Raw genomic sequence first — 27,925 nt, 5'->3', positions numbered from 1 at the left:
TGCCAGCGGGGCGGAGCTAAACATGGATTTCCCAACAGTTCACGTCATTTGTATCTGGCTGGTGTGATGTCCAATAGAAAGAGGAGAAAAGCAAACACTGTAGACAGCTTGCGCTCTGCTATCCTGAAACGCCATCTTAAACAGAAAGGGGGTTTAAACCGGGAGATATCAGGAAAAGGGGCGTTGGAGGAGATAAACCGTTATTTTCGTGTGTGTTTTAAATAATCGGGTCTCTCTGGAACCGTACTAGTTATGTCCTTGGGCGTTTTTAACACCAAATAAAGGCGCATACTTGAGGAAATCTGCTAGGCACTTGTTAGCCTCTAGCCAGCTAGCGAGGGGGAGGGGCGGGGGGTTTTAGGGATTTTTTTTTCCGCTACCGAAGTTGTTTGTTTATGTTATTCCAAACAGACATGTCCTCTTCAAACCCAGGTAAAGTGCAATAAAAGTCACAGCGACAATATAGTCACACAGTACTATGCAACTGCTAATCGGTTATGAGCGTTTTCTTATGCATAGCTAAAGCGGACACTTTCCTAAAGATAGCGTGACAGCATCAGCTAAGTTAGCTTAGTAGCAAAGCTAATGCCACAGCAAGGCTAGCTGGTTATTGCATAAATGTTAGCTTGCTGACTGACATGCTAGCCAGCTCATAGTGGAGATTAGCGACTAATGTTAGCTAACTGTTAACAGTTTTGCTGTGATATTTTCAAATTGCTAAATGAGTAGAGAAACCAAATCGCAAGCTGCGGTTGGTCAGCTCTGTCAGTGTGTTTCTGGTTTTAGGAAATGTTGCTCACAAGATTGATATCTGTATGCTAAATGTAGCCGTCGTCGTCGTGGTTGTCTCGGTAATCTACAAACACGAATGAAGAATAGTTGATGTGAAGCTAACTTAATGCTAAATACCCAAGTTGTGAAATAAAACCATTGCCACCTGTGTGCGTTAATGCTAATTTGGTCTTTGAGCATGGGCTCCAGTGAGTGTTTTAGTTTCTTTTTCAGTGCTTGAGGCACAATAGAAAATCACCTGCCCTCTCTGCTACATTTCTGTGTTATTAATAGAGTTACCGGACCCAAATCTGGGTATGGGGGCAAGTGGGACCCAAGCAAATGGCGGGGCTGTTGTGCCAAAAGGGACCAACAAAAGAAGAGCTGCGTAAGTGTGTGTGTGTGTGTGTGTGTGTGTGCGCGTGCATGCAAGCGGTACATTTGTGCTGATTTGTCAGTATTGTTTTGTGTATTAGCTGACTGGTTTACTTTTGTTTTTAACATTTGTGGTCAAAATCCGTGTGAGAATATTTGTGTGAAGCTACTCAAGTGTCTCTCCTCTCCTTATTACAGGTCAGACTTTGATGATGATGATGATGAAGGCAACAAGTTGTTCAGGTATGTTTGTCTCAGTTTGTTCTGCCATAAAGCAAGTTGAGGTGCTGTTTGGGTAGTCTGCGCTGCTGAGATAACAGGCAGTGTTCTCTCTGTTTTTTGTCAGGTGTGACGATGATGGAGGCTCAAACAACGACAAAGAGCGCTTTGCCAGGTAGGAGGGGGAATTAGCAGAAATAGATGTGTATGGAGGGGGTGAACAGGAGCAATATTATTGATGCAACGGTTACCCCCATGCTGCTATTTTTTTTTTAACTCTTTTTACACTTCATTTTTGGGCCTGTGTTTTTAGTGGGTTGGTTTCATTTCCAGGTTTTTGGAAGAAGATCAGAGTTTTGCAGATAAGGAAAAACTAGCCAGGTATGGCCTGTACCACTGTGGAAGGCTCCCTCTTCTGCTTGTATCCATATCAATATTGAATGCACTGATCAGATACTATCCTGTCCTGCTGGCGTCCCAGCACGTTGTCATTTTGACAGCTCAAGAGTACCGGTATATTTTGCCGCTCTATGCGTCTGTTTTGGTGCTTGTCAGAATGTTATGCTTCTTTGGCCTATGCAGCTGGTTGCTTCTCTCAACCCACCATTGTATTATGTGTCACTAACCGCTATGCTGTGTGTCAGTCAGGGACTCATTTTGGTAATCCCTTCCTCTTGAGCAACTGTCCTCTGTCTCTTTTCTCTCCCCCCTCTCAGGATATCTGAAGGGTCTTTCTCTTTCTCCACTTGCTCTCTTTTGTCACACAGACTGTCCTTGAAAGACCAGTCTCTCTTGCTTTCTCACTATCATTTTTATAGATCATTGACCGTTATTGTTTTGTGCGTCAATTATTTTATTTCTCACCCTCTCTCATTCCCACCACTTCTTCCTGATTGACATACTTACATTGCAGCATTAACTCTAAACTCAACTCCATGTTGTCCACCTGCCCATCTGTACCCCCATCTCGATCCCTCCTATCCTCTCCGCTCCTGCCTCGTTTCCTCACTCCAGGGAGAACCACAGTGAGATTGAAAGACGGAGACGGAACAAAATGACCGCCTACATCACAGAATTGTCGGACATGGTGCCCACCTGCAGTGCACTAGCAAGGAAACCAGACAAACTAACCATCCTACGAATGGCTGTGTCCCATATGAAGTCTCTGAGAGGAAGTGGCAATACCAACGCAGATGGGTCGTACAAACCTTCCTTTCTCACTGACCAGGTATGAGGAAACTGAGAAAGGGAAATGTAGAAATTGGGAGGGGGAGTGACGTAAATATAATTTTTTTCCCCACTAAACTGATTTTCACAGTGGATGAATCTATAGAACTTTCCTGAAGGCATGCTCAGGGAAGGCAACAATTACGGACATGTAGAAGTTAACACACTAAACTTCTCTGAGCTCAATGGAAACAGTGAAAGTAGCACCTTTTTAAACCTGCAAGTTAGTTTTCTCACATGGTATCTGAAAGTTAGTTGCTATTTTCAGTGACTATCTTTGACTTTGCTGGTGTAATCTAAATTTGTAGTGTCAAAACAGACATTCGTTTTATTTTTTTATACTTGGTCCACTTGTAAATTGTTCAAAAACAAACTTTGTGAATATGCAATGACTGTACATTGCCTTACGTCCTCCTGGTGAAGCTCCTTGCTGACAGTTGAAAAGAAGCAACTGGTGTCACAGTAATGGAGGAAGCACACATCTGTATACACCCTCCCCAAGGCAACAGTGTAGACAGCAATGGCAAGGACCATGGTGCATAGGGATTTGGGTATTCTGAATTTAGAGAAAAGTGGGTTAATCACAAAAAAGGAAAACACAAGACTGTAGATTCATGCTCCACGATAGATCTCTCATCTTCACTGCTTAGCCTGTTTTTGATGCTATCTGTCTATAGGAACTGAAGCACCTCATACTGGAGGCAGCAGACGGCTTCCTGTTTGTGGTGTCATGTGAGACTGGCCGCATTGTTTACGTCTCTGACTCCCTGACACCCGTCCTCAACCAGTCCCAGTCTGAATGGCTCGGCTCCTCCCTATATGATCAGCTCCACCCAGATGACACAGAAAAGCTCAGGGAACAGCTCTCTACTGCCGAGAATAACAACACAGGTACAAAGCATACATAGACACTAAATATGCAGACAGTATTAATCTCAAAAGCATCAATGTAAAGAAATGTTGGCACATGATCACCTCATTATTGAGTCGATTCCGTCTATTGTTTGCCTTTTTAAAGGGAGGATGTTAGACTTGAAGACAGGAACAGTGAAGAAGGAAGGCCAGCAGTCGTCGGCCAGAATGAGTATGGGAGCCCGTCGATCATTCATCTGCAGAATGAGGTGCAACTCATCCTCTGGTTAATTATCCAGTTCATTATTTATATTCATATGTGTGCCTAGGTGCATAAATTGTCTATGTGGTGACCTTTGGGTATTTGCAGGTGTGGCTCTTGTACGGTGGAACCGATTTCCATGAACAGACTGAACTTCCTTAGGAATAGAAACAGGTGACCAAAACCAAACCATTTTTCCTTTGCATTTGTTTTTACAAATTGTGTTTGGGATTACTTTGACAAGCATACCTGGAGTAGCCCAATGGCAATAAGATTCATATAAGCACAATTTTATCACTGGTGTAGTAAGTGGACTGATTTCTTCCTTCACCTCAGGAATGGTTTGGGTACAGCCAAGGAAGGGGAGCCCCAGTATGTAGTGGTCCACTGTACAGGATATGTCAAGTCCTGGCCCCCTGCAGGTAAAACTAGTACTTTTGAAAGGGTTGGCATATGCAGCCATTTGTTACATTTGCTTCATAATATGGCCATGACCTGTAAATGATGCTAAATATAATGCATCTTTAGTGAGTTATTCTTTGTGGCCCATGTTAACACAGTTTTTGCATATTTGTGTTTTTAGGAGTATCATTAACAGACGATGAAGCAGACAACAATCAGGGGAGTCGATACTGTCTAGTTGCCATCGGGAGATTACAGGTACAATGGCTGCCTTGTGTGTAGATTGGAATGACATGTAAGCTCATTTTTGAGTAGTATTATATATTTTATACAAGGACATAAAAGTTGTGTAATTGTGGAAATGTAATCTTTGGTCTGGATCTTCTGAGCCTTATATCACTGAAGTGGATTATTTATTCAATTTATTAATCAGATGAAATTGAACATATAAATAAATATGATTCATGCACAGTGTGGCTTTTGTTTTGACCCATTAAACACTTGCATTCTTTAGAGTACTGTACTCATGCTAAAAAATTGTGTTTTGTCTTTCTTTTTCCCTTTAGGTGACTTGTTGCCCAGGTGAAACAGACATCAACAGTATCAGTGTTCCAGTGGAGTTCATCTCACGCCATAACTCTCAGGGCCTGTTCACCTTTGTAGACCATCGCTGCATGGCTGCTGTCGGCTACCAGCCCCAGGTAAGACTCACAGCTGGTGGTCAGAAGGCACCCCCTAACAACCTTTGTGCCAGAAGTTGGTATAATTGGTATGTATTCTGGGCTAATGGTGGTTGTATAATCTGCTGTGTGTTGCAGGAATTACTGGGGAAGAATATTCTCGAGCTCGCCCACCATGAAGACCAGGGCTTACTGAGAGACAGCTTCCAACAGGTAAGAGGACTCCTTTTTAATTCTGGTTATCTCTTGCGTTTGTACTACCACATTGATGTGTTTACACACACCCAGTACTCCACTGATTTAGCATTGCACTATAACATTGTCCGACTCACGATGTTTAAAAAGAAAAGAACAAAATCTATACATCTTTCAGTCTAAATCATCCACTTTCTACAGCTGAAATGTTGACAGTTGGTAAAATGAAGATGATCTCTCACTGGCCTGTCTGTTGTAAAGGCACTGTGTAACCTGATATCTCCTATAACTCTGTTTCTTGTGTGCATGTGAACCTACTGCTCATTGATTATGGAAACACCACATTATGACTGTATGGCATGCCGGACTTGTTTCCACAGGTGGTGAAGCTGAAGGGCCAGGTCCTGTCTGTGATGTTTCGGTTTCGCTCTAAATCAAGAGAATGGATCTGGATGAGAACCAGCTCCTTCACCTTTCAGAACCCGTTTTCAGAGGAAATTGAGTATATCATCTGTACCAACGTCAATGTCAAGTGAGTCAGACTATGATTTTACAATACCGGTGATTATGTAATATGATTACACAATCGAATGAAGTACATAATGAAACCACTGACGTTGTGAAAGATCCCTCTGTCTGAATGCTTATCTATCACCCTCAATCCCCAGTTCCTCTTACACCCTTACCGCAACCCTTTTTTGATAAATCACACACTGATCATTCTCTCCCTACCTCCCACCTCTCCTCTACACCCGTCTCTGATTGTGGGGCAATAGAAACTCGACTCAGGACCCCCTCACTCCCATCTCTTCCCCAGGGGGTTCGCTGCCCCCCTCCCTGGGTCAGAGCAGCCCAAACTGCCCTCCTGTAGTTCTCAGCCCTGGGCAGGTGGCCACCAGGTGAGACCAGGCCTGGCCTGAATATCCTCCCTCTTCATGGGAGAACTGGGGTTCCTTTTTCACGGGAGACTACTGCTGTTTCTAGCAAACTGCAGTCCTTCTGTTTTTGTTTTAATTTCCCACTCTGGGTGATTCTTCTCTCCATTGTATTTGTCTCTGTTCCCCTGTAGTGTTGGAAAAATAGTGCTGTTGTCCTGTAAGAAGCATGTCTAATAGCTGTTTTCATAAAGTTAGTAGTGAATTTGGTTTAAAGGGATCAAGTCTTCGCACAGGTGGTGTAGCATGTTAGCGGTGTGAGTTTGTATAACAGGCCTTTCTCTGCTGAAGCGTGTCACTGTCTTCCTCTTCTGTCTTCGTTTCTTTTTATGTTGCCATGGTGACCGGTGGCGGGTTGAGTGCTATTTTGTCAGCAAGTGTTTGGGATTTCTCACTCAACTGTGGAAGGCATGGAAATGGAAATGAGTCTATTTTAGACCGACACACTCACTCTCTCTCTCTCTCTCTCTCTCTCTCTCTCTCTCTCTCTCTCTCTCTCTCTCTCTCTCTCTCTCTCTCTCTCTCTCTCTCTCTCTCTCTCTCTGTTTCCCTTTTCAGGCAGCTACAGCAGCAGCAGCAGGCCGAGCTAGAGGGAGGTGGAACCAGAGACGGCCTGTATGAGACAGGACCAATCACCCTCTCACAGGTGAGGCCATACATGTGTGGGGACAGATGAATATACATGTCCAGTTTGATTGAAGCATAGATAATGCCCTGTTTCTCTTGGGTTCTTTGTCCCTTGCTACAGTGACTGATTGGATTTGCATTTTCCAGGCCTGGAAAAGCTTTGGAAAAATATGAAATCCCAAAAGGTTTTGGAAACGTGATGGTAATATTAGAGCAGACAAGTAACATTTTTTGCTACACTCACAGTAGGCTACAGTAGTAGGTTGTCTTTCCTCGAGTGGCCACACAAGGACAATATGCCTCAGTTTTGTAAAGACCCAGCAAAATGTGGATTGTGTGTAAAAATATTCGGCATTTGGAGCAGGGGAGAGACAGCGCTGTGAGGGGATTGATCGTGGATGTGAAACGAAACAGTTTGAGAAGCAGTGAGTCTTCAGCTAACCTGTGCCTCCGCAGACAGATATTGAGCTATTTTTTGTCACTCTTTCAACCTTTTGGACTTCAGTTATGCGTTAGGATGCATGTTTCTCTATCTTACTCTTTATTATTTCTGTTGCTTCACCTGGAAATATTAACATTATTGAAAGAGATTCAAGATAATGGAAGAAAAACAACTAATAAATGAAATAACAAACAGTCAAAATAGCTATGAGAATTGAGGTACCTACAGATGATAGTCCAACAAGGGCATTTGGGGAGTAAATAAAAGAAGCTTGTCAATATTTGCTTGGACACAGATCTGACAAAATGGTGGAGGTAACTACAGCAGTTAAACTGCTATGGAACTGTGCCAGTAGTTGTTGCTACTAGCAACTGAATGTTCAACTGAAAGAAACTCAATGGCAGATGGCTGATCTGTCATGTAGTCTTTATTTACCTGGTTTTATACTACTGCTGCTTCTGTCTACTTTATAATTATGACACCTAGTGCATGTTTGTCCATCCTGGAAAATTGAGTTCTCCTCTGTTCCTCCTGCTGAAGCAACAGTGCTTTTTGGCCACATATTTAAAATTGACTTGACTTGGGCTGCAGCCTACGATTAATTATTAATTTATGATTCACAATTTCATATTCAAAAGTTCGTGGCGACTTCTTCAAATGTCTTGTTTGGTCCTACCAACAGTTCAAACCCTCAAAGATAATCAGTTTACTGTTATTGGAAGACAAGAAAACAGAATATTCACGTTTAAGAGGCATGAAGCGGTGCATACACTCCATACACTGTCACATAGATACATACTGTCATGAGATTTGGTTGCGTTTTGCATACGTTTGTCTCCATGTTTCCAGTTTACCTTTTGAGCTTGGGAGTTATGTCTCCTCCTACTGTTACTGCAGTTTCCCCGATCTGTTGTGAATGTCATTAAATGAAGAGACCTCTTATTGCAGAAACTGTACAGGCATGTAGTTGTGGTGTCATATTTGACAGCAGTTTGACTGCATCGGTAAACACACAGGAATTATTGATTTCAAGCAATTTAACTAGTAGGTTGAGATGTTGAATGGTCATGAGTCAGGTCAGTTATCCACTACTTAAACACAGTTTTGGAGTGTGATCCCTGACCGATACCTTTGGTGGTCCTCAGATGCCGGTGCAGCCAGTGACGGCCGCAGGTCCGGACCACAGCAAGAGCCTCGAGAAGCCAGAGCTCTACCCCTCCCTTTTCCAAAGCCCAGATCAGACCAAGGGCCTGCCCTCCACCCCGACTCCCTCCACACAGATCTACCCTCCAGCCAACAACTTCACTGCTGGTCATTCCAATGATGCATACAGGTAGGAAGTCTTCTGTGTATACATGTACACCAGATCTTAAACCTGGGGGCAATACTTCATCAAATCAATTTCCTAGAGCTCATCCTGGGTCTTACTTCTTGTGCAAACAACATGGCACAGCACAGGAACAAGGAGCATGCTTGTAGTTCTTATCCTGTTATCTTGAGATATGACTTAATTAGGTTATAGGGTTAACTTCAGATAACAGTGACTTTGCCAACCATAATTAGTAATGTACTTAAGTTGAGATCTGAAGATAATGGGATTGTTATCTACTGTAAACTAAATGAACGACATTTGAATAAACGTTTATGTAACCTACCAACTGGTTTGCATATCTGGAGGTTTTCCCATCAGAGCAGAGCTAGCAGGGGCACGTTTTTTGTATGATATTGGTTCATGTGCAACAGCCTCTGGGAAAACTCTCATTTCCCTCCATTGTGAATCTGCATTAGTCATACTATAGTCCACATGAAGGGTATAGGAGAAGAAAGGTTTCTTACATGGGCCTTAGTGGGTGCAGATGCTGCCTGACAAAGACTATGGTCCCTTCAGAAAGTATTCCTTAAATCTGTATGTTTCAAGTAGCTACACTCACTTTGAATATGATTTCTTTATTTGCTGTTAATCTGAACATTTTTGATGAGAGGATCAGCTGTTTTATGTTATTATCTTCTGCCAGGTAATGGAGTTCTCACTCACTTCACTTTTGTCCGCAGGCCAGTCAATATGACTCCACAGATAACTCCACAGATGGCACAGCCGGGCCACTCAGCAGGGCAGATGCTGGCTCAGATGTCTCGTCAGAATGGAGCCCCGCACTCTGTTACCCCCTCCAGCACTGCCAGCCCCCTCCATGGACCAGCAGGGGGAGGATGGCCTGGAGCTGGAGCTAGACCACAGTTTAATAACCAGGTAAGCCGAGACAACGAGATTCATTGCCTGATTGGCCTTTGGTGGTATGTATTCAGTCAGTCTTCATTTACAAATGAAACAAACTGGAGATACTTTATATAATGACACTTTTATGTGTCTGCGCCAGTTATTGATCATATATCACTTATTTAACATCAACCCCACCTTTCTACTTGTCAGTAAATGGAGTTAGTCTTCTTATTCTATCCAGCAGGTGGCACCCCAGGCAGCAAAGACCATGTCTCCACCTTTTGCTCCCATGGGAGGATTTGGAGGTGGCTCTTCCAACTCTTTTGGCCAGATGCCTACAGGTGCTGCTCCCACCCCAACCAGTGGTGCCAACTACCCACCCATTAACCCGCGCGCCAGCCTCAACACCAATGGTTACGGTAGGTTGTGTGAATATATGTGTTTGAATCTGTGTCTCAGTGTTCCACTGGTGCATCCTCTTACCTCTCTGCACTTTATCCCAGATGGCTCTCAGTCTGGGGCACAGTTCCCCTCTCGAGCAACAGAGGCAGTGTGGCCCCAGTGGCAAGGCCAGCAGCACTCGCAAAGTAATGCAGAGCAGCATCCTCATGCTCAGGGCAATCAGCAAGACATGTTTCCTGTGAGTGATACAATCACTTATCTCTCTCATGCACTTTCTTCTCCCTCTCTCTGTCACTTAAAATGCATCTCTTTGTGTCTTTTAATCTGATTCAGGATGTGTTGTCTATGCTGGACCAGCCTGCCAACTTCAACAGCGATGACTTTGAGATTCCCATCTACTCTCCGTTTAACGAGTGACCTGGTCAATACCTCTCTGCTGGTCAACCCCTTTGTCTTCCTGACGGTTTTTGCCCTCAGTCTTTCTTATATTTAGCTCTTCTGCTCCTCTTCTCTTCCTGCTCCTGAGAGTAGCACTCTTCCCTTGCTTTGCATGGCTTAAATTGCACTGCCACAAGCCAGTTAAAGATGGAGGGATATATCTGATTGCAGATATATATAGGGGAGGAAAATCAAGGATTTGCTACTGACTAAAAGATTATTTTAACAATTTTCCAGCCATTGTAAGAGAATTCTCTAGCTAGCACTGCCCAAAGCTCATCAACCTATGTTGTATATATATATATATATATATATATATATATATATATATATAAGCGCACAATCACACTTGAATAGACTACACAAAAACACTCTTACACTCTGGTAACCATACACAGGAAGTAAACTTACACACACAAAGGCCTTTTATTCTAATATGTTCCTAGTTTTTTTTTCTCAGGCATTGATGAAGAGTGTATTTGGTGTTTTACCCTTTAGCATGTAGACTAATCACTCCAATCGTTGATTTTGAACTCTCAGGAAATTGCAGGGATATACAGCTTTGGTGATTTTTAAATTCTCAGCTGTTGCACGCAAACCCCCACTGTCTGTGCTAACCTCACTCACAGTTTTAAGTCCACCGCATGACTCTGCATGTCAGCACTGCTTTCATGGAGCACTTCTACAATGTGTAGATTTATACTGAGTACAGTTTTCTATGTACATTGTCGGCTTCACCTATAAATTGAATTATTTCTTTTTTTCCTCTAATGGAACATGTAAGTTTTTTTCTTAATTGAATGATGTACTTCAACAACAGACACACAGTGTTACAATGGCTACATACTGTTTGTCTACGTGCCCGTTGGAAATGTATACAATCTATTTTTCTTTGCCTACATATACATATATACAGTATGCATGTGTGTGTGTATGTAAAATGGATGTGCACAGTATCATTATGAACTTAAACACAGTGGTAGGGTTTCTGCTTGATATTTTTCTTTCTGTCACCCTGCATTACCCTGTACCAAGTATGGGCCTTTTGTACTCCTTTTTGTAAAAGACATACAAAAAAAAAAGAAATCACACAGCAATAATTAACAAGCAGGAATTGTGTACTTTTAAAGCCATTCTTTATTGTCATAAATGTTGATTTAATGTTATTTTAAAATGGAGAGATGTGGTAGTAATGTTTGATTTAACTGAAATGTTTCCAGTATTTTATTGTTATTTCTAATCTCTTGACCTCTCCATTGCCCTTTTCTGATTGGTATTCAGGATAGAAATGGAATAATCAGAGCTAAAAACAATATGATATACAAGTGAGAATGCCCCAAATGGTTTGGGTTTTTGTGTGTTTTGTCCTTTTCTTTGTGACAAACATTTGAACTTGGACTGAATCTTTGCCAAGATCCAATCACCTGTGTTTTACAATCATTGTTTTGGTAAATTTGTGTTATAGCAGAATGTTGTGGGATGAGAGATAATGCTTCTAAAATATTTGACTTTTGAATATGTGGAGGTAGTTTAAATTTGACCCTTTTGACCTTTATTTTTATTTTCCATTGTCTGTGTGTAACACTCGCACACTGATGATGACAAATGATGTAATTGTATGTAAACCCATGGTGGTAATTTTCATTTTCAAGAGGGTGGTATGTTGGTGACTGTTGTCTTTGTTATTGTTGAAAACCTCTTTGGTTGCTCTGTGTCCAGGTTGTTTTGTTTTGTTTGTTTTTTTCAATGATGTGAACTTTTATCACTCATAGAAACACAAATATATAAATATACTGTATATGTCTATGAAATGTTAAAGGAAGAAAGAAATGTCTGGTTTTTGTATTAAATTGTTATATTGTTGAAAATGAAAAAGTTGGACTGTGTTTTGAACTGCACACACTTCCCTTTCAGGTACGGTAGGTCATAGCAGGGTTAGGCCGCACACTATCATTTAATCCTTAATCACAAAGTCATATATATTTCCAGTCTTGTTCTTGGTAGCTGTTTTAATGTAGCAGTGCACTCTACTGATCACACTCATGCAAGAGTCATGGCTGTCTTTAATTACGTCCATGCATGTATTCACTTCCTTGAAACAGTTTAATGTTCTTAACTGGTGAAGAAACAAAAGCCAACTTTGCTTTGATTGGCCTGTATCTGTTTTCTTACCCCATTCTGTGTATCTTGAAGAGGCAGAGATCTGTGGGTATGTCCTGGGATCAGTTTCGCCTCCGTCTTTCCCTGCTCTCCTTCTCAGCCTGCAGGTGAAAACAGATAGAACTAATGCTAGTACTGGTCTAAGATAGGTTTACTGTGTTTACCAGGTCCTGCTTGGGTTGCACTTGAATGACGTCTTGTGCTGTAATTCTTATTTTTCAGGTGACATTTCAACACAGACCCATTTTTTTTACTCAGATCCTCTTGTTATTTGCATGGAGTCACTTTACTCTGAACTTGTGTGTATCTCTGTAGTGGCATCAGAGTACAAGCAATCTGCATTTTTTTGGTCAGGATCAGTTTCCAACCCCTCTCAAGTGGATTGCCACTAAGGCGTCATATCCTCTTTCTCTTCCTCAACCTTTTCTTTTTCCCCTTTCTGCATCTTGACCATTCTACACTTGTACTTTTCCACCACTTTTAGACCATAAAACAATCAAAACCTTGTGCATGTGTGCAGGGGTATGTGTAGAGTGAACTGATTGGTTCAGTGTACACGGAGCATGTTAATCTGGACACCACATTTGCTTTTGAAACTTGGATACGGCCACATTTTTCTGTTGTGCTGTCATGTGTCCATAGCTTGTACTGACCAGGGATCCAGTGACTCCTGTTAAGGTGTCATCTCCAGTAAAGGTCTCCTGTCCTGAAGAGGCCAGAGAGATGCCTGGGTGTTCTAATCTCAGAAACGGCCTGATCGTTACCAAACTCCTTATTAACTATTCATGGAGGACACAGGTGCCAAATGGGGCTCCGTGTGTCCACCAGTCCATCTTATCTTTGGGTGGAGGACAGTAGGTGTCAATGTTGGGAGAAGAACAGGAGACCAAGAGGAATGGATTGTTGAATTCAGACAAAACAGAAGAAAAGTTGAAGAGTTTCTCAGGTAGAAACTGCAGCAGCACGATGGATTGTCTGTGAGCATCAACAGAGGAGCCCAGTCAGATAAAGATTTACTGGATTTTGGAATGCTACTTTGATGGTGTAAACTATCAAGAGGGAAGTAAACGGATGACAACGACTGAGGAATAGATAGACTTTTTTTTTTTTATGCCAACATGGACCCTCCAAACCTCCCCGTGGCCAGGTTGGATGTGGATGTGGACCTTGGTTTTGCCCTCTTCTTCTTCTTCCTGCTCTGCTTCTTCTTGTTGGTGACTATAGTCCGTTGCGCTCAGATGGTGCTGGACCCTTACAGCTCCATCTCTGTCACTACATACCAGGAGGAGCAAACGGAGGAATGACCGACCTACACGTTATACAGTAAAGGCATCTCATCCGCCAAAAGGAGCGATGTCACCTATTTAAACTCCCAAATGGGATAACAAAAATTAGTTAGAATATATTGAAGATTCTCTTATGACTGAGTCAGTGTAGTGGAGTTGTGTCTGATGCTATTTAAACTTTTATATAGTTTCTACTTAAGTATATACAACAAAAAAGGCTGTCTACCAGCAGCATCCAGCAACTTCAAATGATGTAAGTATGCAATCTACATCACAACATACTTAAATGTTTAGTGCTGTCTATGCATCCATGAATCATATAAAGTATTCATGGTTAAAATATGATTAGGCACAGTTGGGGAAGAAAACAGAAAGGCTGAGGTGAGATTAAGATTAAGTGTGATCTGTTCCTCATACAAGAATGTAACTACATTGTGAAAAGTTGCTTGATAAACAGAGAGGCGAATGCCCTCCCTTCCACGCTAATGCGGCACAGATGTTTCAAAGTTCTCAATGATGGAACTATAATGCACAACAGATGTTCTGCTCATTTCCCCAAATTCTGTCACACAGTGTTTTGGAGCTTTTGTACAAACTTTCATGTAAGTTGCTTGTTACTGAACAAATGAAATAAACCCCTTTTGCTTGTGGCATGTGTTTGTAATTCATCAGCAGCAGAATATACAGAGTCAAGAAATAGCATTTCTGTGCACCCTGAATCCTCCTCTTTGGCAGTGGTTCTCAAAGTGAATAGAAATTAGTGATTACTAATTAATGATTTAAGTAATTTACTCTTGGTTTCATTCGTTAACTAATTAACTAATTGCAATATCTCACTTCAGGGCATTTTGGTAGCTTGTAGATGATATAGTTTACTCTCTCTGAGTAGTTAATCCAAAACCGGAAACATTGTATATACGTTCCTGGAGTTAAGTATTCATCGGAATATATAAAGTGTGTTTAAAAGGGGCATTTTGGTCAATTAATGTTGATCTTAATTAGTTAATAACAATTAACAATAATAAGTTCATGTTATTAAATGTGTTGGCAGTGATCTGGCGTGAGTTTATTTCAGTAATCTTCACCATGAAAGTCACTTTACTCTCACAAAATGAGAAATTTAGGCGCCTCTGTCCTTCATGGGCAGAGGATCTTGCAGCCGCAGGTGCACGCTTTTAAATGCCTGGATAACCCGGGTGGGCGGAGCTCTCCGCTTTCACACAAGCCAACAGCGCGAAATAACACCACCCACTTCAGATACCCTGGGAAGCAAAGCATGCACTCCTTGTTGTAGCTAGCTAGCAAACCGTACATTTGCGAGGGGACAGGATGGAAAGCAGCGAGGGGTGAGTGCTGTTTTTAAACGAAGTTACCGTCGGATGTGTCTTTGAGAGCAACTCCAGAGGACACAGTTTGTTTTCCAGACACCTGCGTCAGTCAGTCTACAGACGAGACGTTCTCCATGCTAATGCTAGCCTAACAAGCTAGCCTGCTCTCACTTGTATCAAGCTTCAGTTTGTTGTCGTTTAGCTCCCCTGTTTGCCCTGAATGTGTCTTATTTAAGTGTCAATGAAGTTACGGTGGGTGAAGTAAACAGTTTTTCTGTCAACCCAGATTTAAAGGGGAAGTTATTCAGGTAATTTAACGGGATTTTGGCTTTTAAACTGCCCCTTGTTATGCTAACCAGCAGCAGACTACTCTCCATCTTAGACTCTGGCAGATCACATAGAGACTGGCTATTTTTTCTTATATATGAAGTATATAATGGCTATGTGCCACATCAGTACCCACTTTTTCGCATTGGTTTCTTTGGTTGGGACAGAAGTTACTATCAGCCCCTGAGTCTCTGTGTGCTCACGTAAACAAAGCCAACATCAACATATTAAAGTCAGGCTGAAATAGAGGAAGCAGTGGTTCGTACACTTGTGTCACCCTCTCTAGTGTGCAATGTTTTAACTGCAGCTCCACAGTAGATGATCTCACAAGTCTGCATTGCAGGCATTGATGCTTTAAGTGATCTTCCACCATCGGTGACGTGTAACGTTACTGTATCATGACATAAATGAGGCAGAATCAGTAGCACTAGCTCTTGGCTGCACTGAAAATCTGCACTGTTGTTAACACATGATCAGGGCTGCAGTATGTTTATTTTTGGAATTGATCTACACTGACAGATGTCAGTATGCATTTCTCATGAGACTTTGCAGACAGGCTGCAAAACAGATCAGCCTAGTCAGCAGGGTTGGCGTCATCCTCATGGTATTAATAAGGATATGTTCCGATATTGATATATATCACAATATGGCACTGTGGTATGCGAAATCACATATAAAATGATCAAACTGGTGTTCAAAACGATGACTTGTGCTTCAGTGTTGTGTATCCAATCAGAACAAATAATAAAAAATACAAACTTAAGTAACAGAATTTGTTGATTTTTACACTCTTCAATCAATGTTTGAACAAATATTTGATTCATTGACTAATTGCTGTAGAAGTATTAGGACATGCTTACCATAAGGTGATCAAATAAATGAATTTCATACTTTTATTATATTGCTAAATTTAAAACTGCAAAGTGACATACTGGTAGCGACAACAACAAAAAGAAAGGACATAAAAATAAAAGTACTGCTGGACTAATACAGTATTACTTTTTAAACATGGCTTTGCTGTGCGATTGATTATTTTTGAGTGAGACCCAGCAGAGTCATGTGTAGAACAGATATTTACAATGATGTTACCTTTTTTCTCTCCTCAGAATGGAGGTGGAGGGCTGGGACCCCGGTCTGGAGGAAGAGCTGGGCATTTCTCTGGATGAGCTGAAGAAGTGGATTGAAGACGCCGTGGAGAAGAGCGAGATTGTGCAGAAGAAAAAGGCTCAGCTGACGAAGCTCAAGGAATGGGTGGAGCAGAAAGAAGAAGAGGAAGCGAAGACGGAGATGCTTCTCAACGATGCCAACCAGTAAGTAGACATGAACCTTTTCCCAAAGTCGAGTTTATTACATTTATTTAGACTTCTGTGTTTCTCAATATACAGTATTATGTTATTAGTTGCTAGCATGGGTATTACCATGGAAAGTGACTTTATCCATTTGAAAGATTTGAGGCAGCATGAGGCTTTATCTAAAAGGAGACTGTTAAGCGAAGATAAACCATACACATACATGATATATAAAGTCAACACATACAGAACTACTGTTCACAACTAGCAGAGTCTTTGACAGCATTTTTTGTGTACTTTTGAGAAGTCTATATGACAAATGATGAAGATTATTGTGTAGAAGCCAGCTGTTTTAATCAGCTACTGCATAACAGGAAAATGTAGCAGGTAGCATTGACTAAGCAAAGGAGCAGATCAACAATCTCAACATCATGGACGTCGGCTTCAAGCACGCCATAACAAGATAACATGGGTTCTGTAACAAATACATAGAACCATTCATCACTTATTGCACACAACATCCAACAGATGTGGCTCAGCTGGTGTTACAAATGATAGCACTGTATGTTCCTGTTTAACTTTTCATAATGGAAACAAAATAAAACTATTTTTATGTTTTTTGTTGTTAAATTTAATTTTGTAAAGCACAGTCTGAGTATTTTCACATTTTCTGCTAAACAGATAACAAGAATCCATGGTTGTGGGTGTAATGTGTGACAGTGGGCTGTGCTGTGCTGTGTTGGGTATCTTATTCTTTTATTGGATTGCACAAGTAGAGGGATGACAGGAAATGAGGGAGAGAGATGCAACAAAGCTCCCCAGCTGGACTCTTTTGCCCAAATTTAAAAATTGTAAGCCTCCATTATAAGAAACACTGCTATGGCACTAAATGAAAAACTCAAAATATTTCTTCTCCCTGCTCTCCCTCAGGTCCATATTGGAGTGTGAGAAACTGGTGAAAGCAACTTACCATAGGAATGGCCTCGTTTACCGTGAGAGCAGCTCAGAAGATGAGGGGGGCGGAGGAGGCGTGTTGTCCTCTGAGGTCATCGAGATAGACGACGACGACGACGATGATGTCATCGCTGTTGGCTGTTGTAAGTCTTGCTACTTTCTTATGAGAACAGTTATCATTCGTTGCTGCTATGACATGACAACGATCAGGTTATTCAATATCTGTTTTTCTTCTGCTCTTCACAATGTTTCAGTGGTTCCTCCAAAGAAGCACGTCACTCCTGGCAAAGATCCAGTGGTGAGAACAACAAAATGCTTCATTATATTGATCTCTATTTACATTTAACTGCTGAAACAACAAAAATGTTTGTTGTGGGCTGGTCTGAATGGGCGTTTAGATGTGTTGACATGGCTGCTTTAAATGTTGATTGTTTGAAAACGTTGCCAGTTATTTCTGGCATCTGTAATAACTCTCTGGGCCAATCAAAACAATATGTCTTGAATCATATACTCAACCTTTTTTTAAATTTGACCTGTAGTGGCTTAAGACAACATGCGACTCAAGGAAATACAAGTAAATATCCCCCCTCCAACTTTAGACTGAATAGTACATTTTTAAAAAGGTGATTTTTTGGGCCCAAGATTCTCAATATACATAGTGTATGTACATATATAAATAGACATATATGCTTAAATACAATCAAATACATGTAAAGTAATGAAATAAAGCAAGGTGCAAAATACAATTTAAGGAGCAATGCATTAATGAAAATCTGAGGTATTGGTTACTATGTCCCAGAATTTACAAGCAAATAATGAATTGTTCTGAAAGATGCATCTTTATTTTCCTTACGTTTAGTGAGAATACCAAAATAGACCAATGACACGCATGATTTCCTGAAATATTGCCAAAATTGGAGGCCATGCAATAGGGACAGGCCAAGACAGATCCAATGTTTCCTGTCTGATTTAATCATGGGCAATTTACCAAAAACTAAAATTCACTTGTCTGTCATCTTCTACTGTCCTGTCTCACAAAGCGGGATTACTCAAAAAGACTGAGTAAAAAAAAAGAGCTGTTCCAGGCTTTGCTTAGTGCTGTTATTTAGCCAAGTTAACAGCTGCAATGTGAGACAGAAGACAAAGTAGAAATGCTTACAAGGAAAACAATGCATATTGTGGGTTTGACAGCAAACAGCTATGAGGGGGTATCACTGCTCAGTGCAGATGATGATATATGCTCTGTTTATTTATTTTGCCAGGTAAAAGAGGCCTCCGCAGCTTTACAGAAAACCACCCAGCAGGTGCACAAGTTGGTCCAAATGGTTGGCAAGCCCTCACCAGGTGCTCCATTGCTCCGATCTCCAGGACAGCCTCCATCCCAGTCAGGTGAACTCACATACTTACTTAAGTAATGTTACATGCATCATATCTGTGTCAAAATGTTATATATTTGATACTAAAAGTGTGTGTGGCCTCTCTACACTCCAGGTATTCAGGGTTCAGTGCCAGCAGTGTTTGTCTCCCAGGTTCCATCTCAGTCCATGACCCAGCCGAACCCAAACGTGACAGAAGATGAGCTCAGAGTCGGGATGAGCATCCTGGGAAAGAAACGCACCAAGACCTGGCACAGAGGCACCCTCGTTGCCATCAACCCTGTCGGTGTGTTACCAGAACATTTTGTTCTCCTTTTAGCTTCTTAAGAACAACTTCTAAATGTATGTTAAACCTTCAACATTCAAGGTTTCCTGTATATATTATTATTTATTATTTTAATGCAACTCCCCCTCTGTCTATATTCAGGAAACGGTATATTCAAGTATAAAGTGAAGTTCGATAAAGGAAAGAGTCTGCTTTCTGGAAATCATGTGGCTTTCGACTATAACCCCACCCTGGAGATTCTGTATGTCGGGGCCCGTGTAGTCGCCAAGTACAAGGATGGCAACCTGGTGTGGCTCTATGCTGGAATAGTAGCAGAGATGCCCAACAACAAGAACCGTATGAGGTGGGTGGACAAGGCTAAAGAGGGGAAACTAAGGGTGGGGATGCTGATTGCATGTGCTTATTGGTTGATGTTAGACCCCTACCAATGCTGTATTTCTGAGGCCAAAATCAACATTTGAGGGTTAAAAAAAATCAGATATATCAACAATATAGAAACCGTCATTGACATAAACCTGTTTGGTGCCTTAAATTTTGTCATTAAAGAATTGCAACCACGATGTGTAATTTTAAGTAGGTTTAACAAACCTGTCAGTGCTCACTGGTGGACAAACTATGTAATAGAGACACTGTGCATACAATATACAGTATCAGCCAGGCTGTAGTTAAGATCTTTTGTTGCATGTGTTTCAGGTTTTTGATCTTCTTTGATGATGGCTATGCGTCATATGTGACACTACCTGAGCTCTACCCAGTTTGCCGACCATGTAAGTGCCCCATTTCTCTATTTTCTCCTTCTCCCTTGAAATCTATGAAGCCAGAGAGGTAAGTTCAACCTATTATGCAGCTGTAAAATGAGTTGGTTAAATGCTGTGTTAAATTGGTTGTAGGTTCTTGCGAGCCACTTTGTGGTAAAAATAAATAAATGAATAAAAGAGTGAGATTATTCTTGTTTTCACAGTGAAGCGTACCTGGGAGGACATAGAGGATGCATCGTGTCGAGACTTCATCGAGGAGTACATCACCGCCTATCCCAGCAGGCCTATGGTGCTCCTAAAAGTTGGACAGATCATCAAGACAGAGTGGGAGGGAACCTGGTGGAAGAGCAAAGTAGAGGAGGTGGATGGAAGCCTGGTCAAGATCCTCTTTTTGGTATGTCGGCGTAAAACTTGAGAGAAAAACTTTCATCTAGTTAGACAGCTGTCAAAAACAAGAGAAGGCTTCATGTTCACTGCCAGTTTAAATAAACGTGCTGGATAATGGCTGATTCATCAGTACAGCAGTTGACAGAGAGTAAACTTTGTGTGTTGTTTTGTGTTGATCAGGATGATAAGAGGAGTGAGTGGATCTACAGAGGCTCCACCAGGTTGGAGCCAATGTTCAACCTGAAGATGACCACCGCCAACACACAGGAGAAGAAGCTGGCTGGCCAGCAGAGGACACGACCAAACATGGGTAACGTTCGCTCATATTCGCTCATCCCTACTTGCAGTTTTTCATAAACAGATTTCACTTTACCTTAATTTCTTACTGTCCATTTCAATCTCCAGGGGCGTTGAGGAGTAAAGGCCCAGTTGTTCAATACACCAGCGACGGACATGTTGGAGCCTCTCCGGTCAAAACACCACAAGCCTCCCCCAGCCAGCCCTCACCGACACAGCAACATCCACAGCGTCCTCAGCCCCAACAGCCCCCACAGCCCCCACAGCCCCCACAGCCCCAACAACCCCAACAACCCCAACAACCCCAACACACTCAACACACTCAACACACTCAACAAACTCAACATACCCAACACACCCCTCAGCCTCAGCAGCCTCCACGAGTTGAGTAAGTGACATCACTGTCAACCTGGTCTTGAGTTACTCTTTCACAACTACTCATAGCTCCATTATTTGATCCTTTGGGGGCAGCGCAACAAGTAAAAAACACAACACTGACATATCATTACTTTATAAAGTTGTTATGGGGAACTTGTCAGCAAACAGTTGCCTATTTACAACTTCAACACACATGCAACAGACACGGAGCAACATTAGCATTCGTTTCTAGTTTTTGGCGACCTGATAAATTGAAGTACCAGATTCACTCTTTCAGCTCCACCAACTCCTGATGGAAATCACAAGCTCATGCAAAAACGCTCTGCAGAGCTGAGAGGGAAAGCATAAGTCTGTTACAAGTCTGTGTGGGCCTGTCACTTTAAGTGACAACTTTCACATTAGAAATATTTATTAGTGAAACTTTAAACTTGAATTGGGAGAAAGCGGAGACTTTTGATATTGACGCACTGTTTATTTCCCCCTTCGCTGTCTTTAAGCAATAAACATCAAATGGCAAAGAAGAGTACTTCTCCATTTGTCCCTGGGGTGGGAGGCACCCATGCCTCCAAAGTCATGCAGTCTCTTTCCTCCAGTCCCAGTAACCTCTCTGGGTGAGTTCACCTTACGGTCTGATAAGTTGCTACTTGTTTTTAAGTGCTGTTAAAAAGTGATCTCATCTTAGACATTTGATGTTTTTTAAATGTGACTGGTCTTTCTCAATCTTTTTCTCTTTGTCTTTTGTTTGTCAATCCATAGTGGAAGAATGTTGAATGTCCAAAATACTGTTACGCCCACGTTCACACAGTCGTATCAGAGACAGCTGCCCTCTCTGGCTCCTGCCCCCCCGCCTGTCACCCATGCGATGGCCACCATCCCACATCAGCCTGCATACCGTGCCCCGACGGACCGCATCTTCTACATGGCACACACTTGTCAGCCGGCCTGTCTGAATCGCGTCCGACCTGCAAAACCAGACATTCACAGAGGAAAGAACCCCCTCCTCACTCCTTTACTGTACGATTTCAGACGCATGACGGGACGACGCAAAGTCAACCGTAAGGTAAAACTTGAGGGAAGAATAGAGGAACGGAGAAGTGGATATATGAAGCGCTTTCCTAGAGTTTCTCTCTAACCTTAAAACAGAAACATGTTTTGCTTTTATTTTCCCTCCTTGCAGTTAAACTGAATTGTGCAACTTGTCATCTCCATGTCCCCCTCCTCAGATGTCCTTCCACGTGATCTACAAAGCTCCCTGTGGGCTTTGCCTGCGTAACATGGCAGAGATCCAGCACTACCTTTTCCAGACGTACTGTGACTTTATATTCTTAGAGATGTTCTGTCTAGACCCCTACGTGCTCGTGGACCGGCCCTTCCAGCCACAGAGGCCATTCTATTACATTCCCGACATCACTAGTGGAAGGGAGGACATCCCGCTCTCCTGCGTCAATGAGATCGATTCCACCCCGCCTCCTAAAGTAGCCTACAGTAAGAATTGCATCAGGTTCATGTGGGCTTGTGCTGGGATCAGACTACACATTGTGTCCGATTAGACGATCATAGAGTCTTAAAGGGGAACTCAATTGATTTTACACATCAAAGTCCTGTTTACAGGTCTAATTCTGGCATTAGTCCTGGCTAGTGGTAGATGGATACATGCAGTTTGTGCATATGAGTACAGATAAACATCCGACACATTTTAAACAAACACATTGAATCCAGTTTACCTTCCAGTTACATCGTTGATTGTTGAGTAGCTTGAATTTATTCTCTATTTGATCCCGTAGTAGCTCCTGTGTCTGTAAGCTTTTATAATGTATGCTATTTTTTTATCTTGCTATGATCTATTTTTACAAGCCTTTAGCAGATGCCTTTTGTTGCCTTTTTTGAAAAACCCCTGTGGAATAAGTTATTGCAGAGATACTAACAGCTCCTCCTCTCCTCTCTTCAAGGTAAAGAGCGTATTCCTGAAGATGGAGTATATATCAACACCAGTGTAGACTTCCTGGTCGGGTGTGATTGCACAGACGGTTGTCGAGACAAGTTAGTGAAGTTTCTCACCCATGACTCATTGTTTTTCATATTTCTCCAACTGTTAATATTCTGAACACACATATTTGTGTCTTTGTTACAGATCCAAATGTTCTTGCCACCAGCTGACCCTTCAGGCTACAGGTTGTACACCGGGGGCACAGATCAACCCAAATGCTGGATTTTTGCACAAGCGATTAGAGGAGTGCCTCCCCACAGGGTCAGACATTACATACTCACAAAAGCACTTCCCACATGTGGTGTACTCTGCAGAAAGACTCACTCACTCTCACCCTTCGTAACCTCCAAAAGAAGATAATTACTGTTGAATATAACAGATAATTTGGTTGTCGTGTCTCAGAACCCATGATCTAACCTTCCCTCTATCGGATTTATTTCTCTCCTGCTGTCTCTCTCAGGATCTATGAGTGTAATAAGCGCTGCAAATGCTGTGCAGAGATGTGCACCAACCGGTTGGTGCAACACGGCCTCCAGGTGCGTCTCCAGCTCTTCAAGACCCAAAACAAAGGCTGGGGCATCCGCTGTCTGGATGACGTGGCCAAGGGCTCTTTTGTCTGCATCTATGCTGGTGAGGATAGGGAACAGACTTGATGGAAAACAGGCACACATGCAGATCTTCATCAGTTTATTTGTTACAGTACAATAGCAGGTGACTTGATTGCAAAGTGACTTTTTCCCTTCTCCCTTTTTCTTCCATTTTACCAGGTAAAATCTTGACCGACGACTTTGCAGACAAAGAAGGCCTAGAGATGGGCGACGAGTATTTCGCTAATCTGGACCATATAGAGAGTGTGGAGAACTTCAAGGAGGGCTACGAGAGCGAGGCTCACTGTTCGGACAGCGAGGGGAGCGGTGTGGACGTGTCAAGGATAAAAATCCAACCATCCGCTTTAGTATCAGCTAATCCTGTGGGGCGACCGCCCAGGAAGGGTGAGTCCCAGTCCAAAGATCAAGGTGGTCTCTGACAGACCTGGTTGGATTCTCGGCATTGTTGGTGCTCTTTGACGCCAGCTGACATTTTCTCATTGTCTCCCTCTCCACATGACTTTTCACATGTTTTTGGGGGGGTTTTCTGTCGCAGGCCAAAGTCCAAGTTCATCGGGGGACAGCAATGATGACGATGACAAGGATTCAAAGAGTGAAGATGAAAGTGACAGTTCAGACGACACGTTTGTGAAGGACAACTACTTCAGCTCCAGCTCTGTGTGGAGGAGTTACACCACACGTGGTCAGGCTAAGGGCAACAAGGAAGGTGAGCTGGTGGCATCTTCAGGAGGTATATCTCAGAGAAAGACACTGTCAGTGTTCACAGCTTTTATTTAAAGGAATAGTACGACATTATAGGAAATGTGAGAGTTAGATTAAATGATTGATAACACTCTCATCTTGTTTGTATGGCAAAGTAGTGTGGCACATAACACCTCGTAAAACCACGACTTTTTTTGTACAGATTAAACAAATGAGATACAACGTGTTAATTAGTGAGCTTCAGAGTTGATGGTAGGCGGATTTTGTTACCTTTGGACAGATATAGATTAATGGATAATGAAAATGATAGTTTCTTGAATCCCTAATCCGCATTGCATTTAGTTAGTGTGCCCGAGTGCCAAATTTGGTGACTTTGAGGGTGAGTTATATCTTGACATTGTACTTTATCTTTCTCAACACACCTCTTATTATAGGGAAATATCTACAGTGTCCGGAGTCCAAAGTTGGGTTTGGAAAATGTATTATTTGTCTTTTCACACGCCTCTCTCCTTCCTGCCACAGGGAGTCAAGACAGTAAAGATGGATTGAGTGCGTCAGCCAGAGGAACCGATGACGAGAAGCCGCCGTCCATGCCGGAGGAGACGGGGAAAAGCAAAGTGGCTTCGTGGCTCACCAGCCAGGGGCTGAAGAAGGTGAGTACAGAGGAGATAAAGTAAGAAGAATGTCTCATTGATGGTAAATGTACTATGTATATAGTGCTTTTCAACCTTACCAATTCCCAAAGCGCTAAGTTGCTCCCGATGGAGGGGTTCAGTGTCTTGCTCAAGGACACCTGGACATGTGGACGGGGGTAGCCAGGGATCGAACCACTGAAATAAAAACCTAATCCTACTGCTCCAGGCTCATCAGATGTGTTATCTTTTCTAAAAAGATAGATAGTAAAAGGTGGCTCTTATGTTGGGAGATTTTGTGTTAATGTCTTGCATAATAATTTCCTTTTCCGTTTTCCATCACAGGAATCCGGAGACAGCAAGAGGTGTGTTGGACTTGACAAAATATTATTTTTTTCTAACCCTTTTTCCTGATTTTCAACATATTCTTTTTAACAATAATTCAGCAACTCAGTGCTCAATAATATCACCTGAACTTAGATTGTTGTTGAGATTCATTTTTTTTTTCTTGCAGTCAAGTGAAGTCAGAAACGGGGAAGAAGCAGGATGTGATGACTCTTTCTGACAGTGACGATGTTCAGACCATCAGCTCTGGATCCGACGACAACAAGGAGAGAGAGAAAGTCACCCCGGGTAAGGAGAAGAAAAAGGAGAAATGTCAAAATACTTAAATTTAGACCACACTGATAATGACCGTGTTTGCTGTTTTCACTTTGTATTCTTTTCTCTCTTGCTTGCTCCTGTTGCTGCTGTTCTGGCTCAGGTGTGACTAAGAAGCAGGTAGCAGTGAAATCCACCCGAGGCATCGCACTGAAGGGCAGCCACGGGATGATGGTAAAAACCGGTGCACCTGGAGGCGGAGGAGGGCCGGGCGGTCAGGGAGGAAAAACCGGACAGCAGGGACAGACTGGAGGAGGCGGGGAAAACACTCCCAAAAACACCCGGCTGTTCTTTGACGGTGAAGAGTCCTGCTACATCATTGATGCCAAGTTGGAAGGAAACCTTGGGCGTTACCTCAATGTAAGTGTGTGATCTACAGGATCTCAGTGTGTAAACATTTATGTCACTATTCTGTTCTTATGTATTCATCTTTTATTTTGTCATCTGTGTTACAGCACAGCTGCAGTCCTAACCTTTTCGTCCAGAATGTGTTTGTGGACACACATGACCTGCGGTTTCCCTGGGTGGCGTTCTTTGCCAGCAAGTGAGTTTTGAAACACATTTTAAGTTTGTCACGCATCCTGTTATGTCGACTATGAGTTTGTGTAAATCTCGGGAGCCTCAGTGGAATGATGTGAGGCTTCATGGGGTGTTCAGACGGGAAAAAAACAAGTTGCGATGGTGGTGGCACGTTGTTTCAGGTATCAGTGAGACAATAAAACATGATCCAGAAAGGACACAGAGGCTGTAACTATTATTTTTATTATAATGTGAAAGGGGTCGCTCGTAGCGATGAACCCACAGAGGATTATCACCTGAACCTGCAGCTCCCCTCGGCTTTACATAGTTACAGCTCATTGTTTAGCTGTCTGGTCACGACTTTACTGTATTGCTTCACTCTCATAGTTGTTTTCAGGAAAAACGCTGAACACGACCTGCTCAGCTCACAAGCTGGTCAACATAGTGGAGCATTTAGCAGCTAAGGAGCTAAAAGAGAGTTAATATTGGACTTATATTCGCCAGGTGGCCCAAACATAACTCCATATGAATGATAATGTTGGTAACTGCTGGATGTGTAAATATTCAAAAGTTCAACAGCATTCTGCATTTTTCTGCTTGTTTTTTTTCCTGGAGCTGTCTGGGTGTCAAAGCAGTTCCCTCATGAACGAGGAGGCTGTGATTTCTTTCATGCAGTGCAGCCTGTCTGAACACGGCCTTCAGGTGGCACTCCTGTGTCATCTTCAGGCTCACTCATGGGTTGTATAGACATAGTATACTCTCTACTGTTTAACTCTAACTACAGACCCCATCAGTAACAATTAACAGATAAAGGCTGCTGATAGAGCTGGCCTGTTGCTGTTTGAAGCTGTTAGTGTTCTGTTCAAAACTAGGCTTAAATAAGCACTATTTATAGGATTAAAAGCTCAGCAGCCACATATCTGCAACAGAGTTATCACATAATAATTGTCTCTGTGGCTTTTGCAGTCTGTCTTTTAACCAGGAGGTGAATTACAGCTGAGCTGACTACAGTGAGGGGAGCTCCACTGCCTTTTCTATACAGTGGCAAACTCTGGCTATTATTCTTTACAGGAGACGGCAGTTATTAATATAGTAATCAATGCACTTTATGTTAGCATATTGATGAGCTCTTGTCCTGCACTCATTTGCCTGCTCGTGTCCTCGTGCAGGCGGATCCGGGCCGGCACAGAGCTGACCTGGGACTACAACTATGAGGTGGGCAGTGTGGAGGGGAAGGTGCTGCTCTGCTGCTGCGGATCCACCGAGTGCAGAGGAAGACTGCTGTGATCCATAATGGACTTCATCCCCTCTGCTAGAAAAATAGAGGAGCCCCTTCAACACTGCAACTTTGTGTTGGGTTTTTTTTGTTGTTTTTTTTTTTTAAGTTGAATATTAATTTTATCACAGCCGTTTTGTTGCCTTTTATTTTATATGAACGTGTTTCCCGTTTTGTCTCATTTTATCCATGACGTGTAACTGAATAAAATCCAATTGTCTTTAATGAGCTAAAGCTCCTGCATCTGCTCTTTTGTGAATTAACGCAGGCCATCAGAGAGATGAATGCTACAAATTCAAGATGAAATAGTTTTATTATTATGGGAGAGATTGTGATTAACAACTCAAAAATAAGACTTTGACAAATGCAACATTAAATTATTAACAGTTTTTTGATAAAATATTTAATGCTACACAAGTATTTTGTGTCCTAATCCAGATGTTTTGTTTTAATCACACAAAATTAACAGGTTTACATTTAAATCTCTTAAATAATATTTATGTCATTAAAACGTGAAAAAAACGTGTATTCCAGAGGAGGTATTTCATGGTGAACTTTAACTTTTTTTTCGCTAAACAGTTCTATAAATCGACTCTTCTATTCTCTTAAATAAAAATATATAAAGGTATATTACGTTACTGCATGTAACTACACGTTATTCTCAGTGGGA

At 42.1% G+C, this 27,925-nt stretch overlaps 3 protein-coding genes across 4 annotated transcripts; all 3 read left to right on the top strand.

Annotated features, from left to right (window-relative positions):
- Positions 1-386: 386 nt before the first annotated feature.
- On the top strand, positions 387-11,878 carry arnt (aryl hydrocarbon receptor nuclear translocator). 2 transcript variants are annotated; one of them, XM_070911472.1, is made up of 20 exons: positions 387-432; positions 1,066-1,159; positions 1,345-1,389; positions 1,493-1,540; positions 2,380-2,593; positions 3,270-3,483; positions 3,611-3,713; positions 3,815-3,880; positions 4,043-4,128; positions 4,290-4,366; positions 4,675-4,809; positions 4,927-5,001; positions 5,364-5,515; positions 5,760-5,882; positions 6,477-6,564; positions 8,133-8,320; positions 9,040-9,235; positions 9,447-9,624; positions 9,709-9,845; positions 9,941-11,878. In XM_070911472.1, exons 1-20 carry the CDS (start codon positions 396-398, stop codon positions 10,022-10,024), a joined length of 2,340 nt encoding a protein of 779 aa, XP_070767573.1. In that variant the 5' UTR covers positions 387-395; the 3' UTR covers positions 10,025-11,878. The 2 variants fall into 2 exon arrangements, with proteins under 2 accessions (XP_070767573.1, XP_070767574.1); XM_070911473.1 differs by lacking the exon at positions 5,760-5,882.
- A 1,445-nt stretch (positions 11,879-13,323) lies between these two features.
- On the top strand, positions 13,324-13,509 carry LOC139290860 (cortexin domain-containing 1 protein). Its single transcript, XM_070912727.1, has one exon. It carries the CDS (start codon positions 13,324-13,326, stop codon positions 13,507-13,509), a length of 186 nt encoding a protein of 61 aa, XP_070768828.1.
- A 2,744-nt stretch (positions 13,510-16,253) lies between these two features.
- setdb1b (SET domain bifurcated histone lysine methyltransferase 1b) lies at positions 16,254-27,381 on the top strand. The gene is made up of 23 exons (XM_070911622.1): positions 16,254-16,456; positions 17,366-17,532; positions 17,644-17,687; positions 18,652-18,778; positions 18,881-19,051; positions 19,193-19,394; positions 19,745-19,818; positions 20,013-20,203; positions 20,377-20,506; positions 20,602-20,881; positions 21,369-21,482; positions 21,628-21,931; positions 22,095-22,356; positions 22,821-22,911; positions 23,003-23,119; positions 23,319-23,488; positions 23,626-23,874; positions 24,002-24,172; positions 24,691-24,841; positions 25,315-25,433; positions 25,564-25,820; positions 25,916-26,004; positions 27,149-27,381. Exons 1-23 carry the CDS (start codon positions 16,254-16,256, stop codon positions 27,264-27,266), a joined length of 3,801 nt encoding a protein of 1,266 aa, XP_070767723.1. The 3' UTR covers positions 27,267-27,381.
- Positions 27,382-27,925: the final 544 nt, after the last annotated feature.

The sequence above is a fragment of the Enoplosus armatus genome, chromosome 9 (genome assembly GCF_043641665.1).
Source record: "Enoplosus armatus isolate fEnoArm2 chromosome 9, fEnoArm2.hap1, whole genome shotgun sequence".
Taxonomy (NCBI): Eukaryota; Metazoa; Chordata; class Actinopteri; order Centrarchiformes; family Enoplosidae; genus Enoplosus; species Enoplosus armatus.
Note: the sequence above shows the minus strand (reverse complement) of the source record. Positions and strands in the feature narration are given on the sequence as shown.

Bases quoted from the DNA above. Each gene is read 5' to 3' on its own strand.
- arnt (XM_070911472.1), top strand. From the start codon at position 396: ATGTTATTCCAAACAGACATGTCCTCTTCAAACCCAG. The intron at 3,714-3,814 runs GTGCAACTCATC...GGGTATTTGCAG, and splicing joins TCATTCATCTGCAGAATGAG to GTGTGGCTCTTGTACGGTGG. The intron at 9,236-9,446 runs GTAAGCCGAGAC...TATTCTATCCAG, and splicing joins GACCACAGTTTAATAACCAG to CAGGTGGCACCCCAGGCAGC.
- setdb1b (XM_070911622.1), top strand. From the start codon at position 16,254: ATGGAGGTGGAGGGCTGGGACCCCGGTCTGGAGGAAGAGCTGGGCATT. The intron at 19,395-19,744 runs GTGGGTGGACAA...CATGTGTTTCAG, and splicing joins AACAACAAGAACCGTATGAG to GTTTTTGATCTTCTTTGATG. The intron at 23,120-23,318 runs GTCAGACATTAC...TGTCTCTCTCAG, and splicing joins GAGGAGTGCCTCCCCACAGG to GATCTATGAGTGTAATAAGC.
- LOC139290860 (XM_070912727.1), top strand. From the start codon at position 13,324: ATGGACCCTCCAAACCTCCCCGTGGCCAGGTTGGATGTGGATGTGGAC.